The following is a 1994-nucleotide window of genomic DNA, read 5'->3' as shown; positions in this document are numbered from 1 at the left end:
AGTTAAATAGTACCATGTGACCAAATAGGTTATGGTACCATGTGACCGAGTTAAATAGTACCATGTGACCAAATAAGTTATGGTACCATGTGACCGAGTTAAATAGTACCATGTGACCAAATAGGTTATGGTACCATGTGACCGAGTTACATGGTACCATGTGACTAAATAGGTTATGGTACCATGTGACCGAGTTACATGGTATCATGTGACCATGAAACCTGTGACCAATACACCATGTCCTATTTTCTGCGTACCTTTGCTTTAGTGCCAATCTGGTCTATAACAGTCTTGAAACTCCATCTAACATTTGCTTTGACAGACTTCTTGCACATTCTGGGACACGTCGGATCCGCTCCCTCGACGTCTTTGTACATCCCGTTGGCACCCAAATTTGATATGCATTCGAAAGGAAGCAACTGTACCATATTGTGTAAATATTAAATTCCAAAACAAATCAAAGTAATAACGGTACTTTTCATTTATACACATAGTGAAAAACCCTTACCATAAGAGGGATTATAAACCTACGACAGTGTCATTTCTTCTTCGGCCCTCCACTTCCGAAACTCTTTCTTGATCAATCATTCTATCAAATGTGTAGCGTCCCCATGGAAATCTCTCACAGAAAGCCAAATCATCCACCATGTCTACCAAATCATGGTTTATAAACTCATCTGTGGTGCCATGATCCAGTATTCCACCGAGCAACATGATAACAGCCAGTTTCTTCCTATCAGCAGCCCTTTGAGTTGGCGTCTTCTCGAGATATCTTATCACACTCTCCTTAGACACCTTTCGATTTCCAAAAGTCTTCACTCTAAACTGGCTTTTCCTCATATATTCCCATCCAGCCGGATACTCACCGCATTTCAATCCGGATATGAGAGCGTGTTCAACGATGGAGTATCTAATGGGCACACCATTTAGAACAAACCATAATTCCTTTTCATCCTCCACATTGACACAATGGTTTATCAGGAATGCTGCTGGAGCCATCTTCAGCGTGCCATCAAATTGCATGTGAAACAAATGCTGAAACTGCGACTCATGACTGAAATACCTCCATTCTTCAGGGCTTAACAAGTCTTTCAGTTTTTTTATTGTCTCCGACGGGTAACATTTGGTATTTATCTTAGGAGAGAACTGAATGTCTTCCATTTTGTACATAAACGACAACTGCACAACAATAAAATACATCAGATCATGTGACCTGTGACAATGTGAAATAGTACCATGTGACCTATTCTCCTCTGACCTGTGACCAATTGTCCTGGTACCATGTGACCTATTGTCCTGTGAACCTGTGACCATGTGACATAGTACCATGTGACCTATTCTCATGTGACCTATTGTCTTGGTACCACGTGACCAATTCTCATGTGACCTATTGCCCTGGTACCATGTGACCTATTGTCCTGTGAACTATGACCAAGTCACCTATCACCAATCGAACCGATCATGTGACCTAATTTACATCGAACCCTATCACCTATATCATTGTGACCCAAATCAACATATCATTCATCATCCAAACATCGAACCATACATCCCGTCACCTATATCACTGTGACCCAAATCAACAAATCATTTCGATTTTAACCACTTCAAACCAAAGATTATAATGTTATCCCTAAAATTTCAAATACGAAACCCTAGATTTCTATCATTTCAAATCATCACGGCAAAACAATAAGGAAACATATAAACTTTCAAAATCGTGCAAATATGACAAAAAGAGAAGTAATGTACCATGTGCTCATTTAACTCCGCGATTTGGATTCGAGAATCGGTCTCGTTCGAAGATGCTGACGAAGATGAGTGAACCACTGACGTAGAAGCCATTTTCTTCCTTCTTTGTGCTTCGAATCTGAGGAGAGTAAAGACAGAGACTTATGAGAGGAAAATCGCGGCTTAAATCGACGGTTTTTTGCCACAAAACCGGCGGTTTCGAAAGACAGACGGAGGAGATGTCGAGAGTTAGGAGAGAGAGG

At 40.8% G+C, this 1994-nt stretch overlaps 1 protein-coding gene across 1 annotated transcript in view; it reads right to left on the bottom strand.

The window, feature by feature from the left end:
• LOC104798651 (uncharacterized protein At3g43530-like) overlaps positions 1–1845 on the bottom strand; it is a 4650-nt gene extending 2805 nt beyond the window's left edge. Inside the window, exons 1-4 of the mRNA XM_010520821.1 lie at positions 1753–1845; positions 1236–1304; positions 532–1179; positions 258–419 (exon numbers count right to left, since the gene is read on the bottom strand). Of these exons, the coding sequence (XP_010519123.1) occupies positions 258–419; positions 532–1179; positions 1236–1304; positions 1753–1845 (972 nt within the window). The remainder of the gene's footprint in view (positions 1–257; positions 420–531; positions 1180–1235; positions 1305–1752) is intronic.
• Between the last annotated feature and the right edge of the window lie 149 nt (positions 1846–1994).

This window comes from Tarenaya hassleriana, unplaced genomic scaffold, assembly GCF_000463585.1.
Source record: "Tarenaya hassleriana unplaced genomic scaffold, ASM46358v1 Cleome55, whole genome shotgun sequence".
Lineage (NCBI taxonomy): Eukaryota > Viridiplantae > Streptophyta > Magnoliopsida > Brassicales > Cleomaceae > Tarenaya > Tarenaya hassleriana.
The sequence above is the reverse complement of the archived record's forward strand: the minus strand, read 5'-3'. Positions and strand labels throughout refer to the sequence as shown.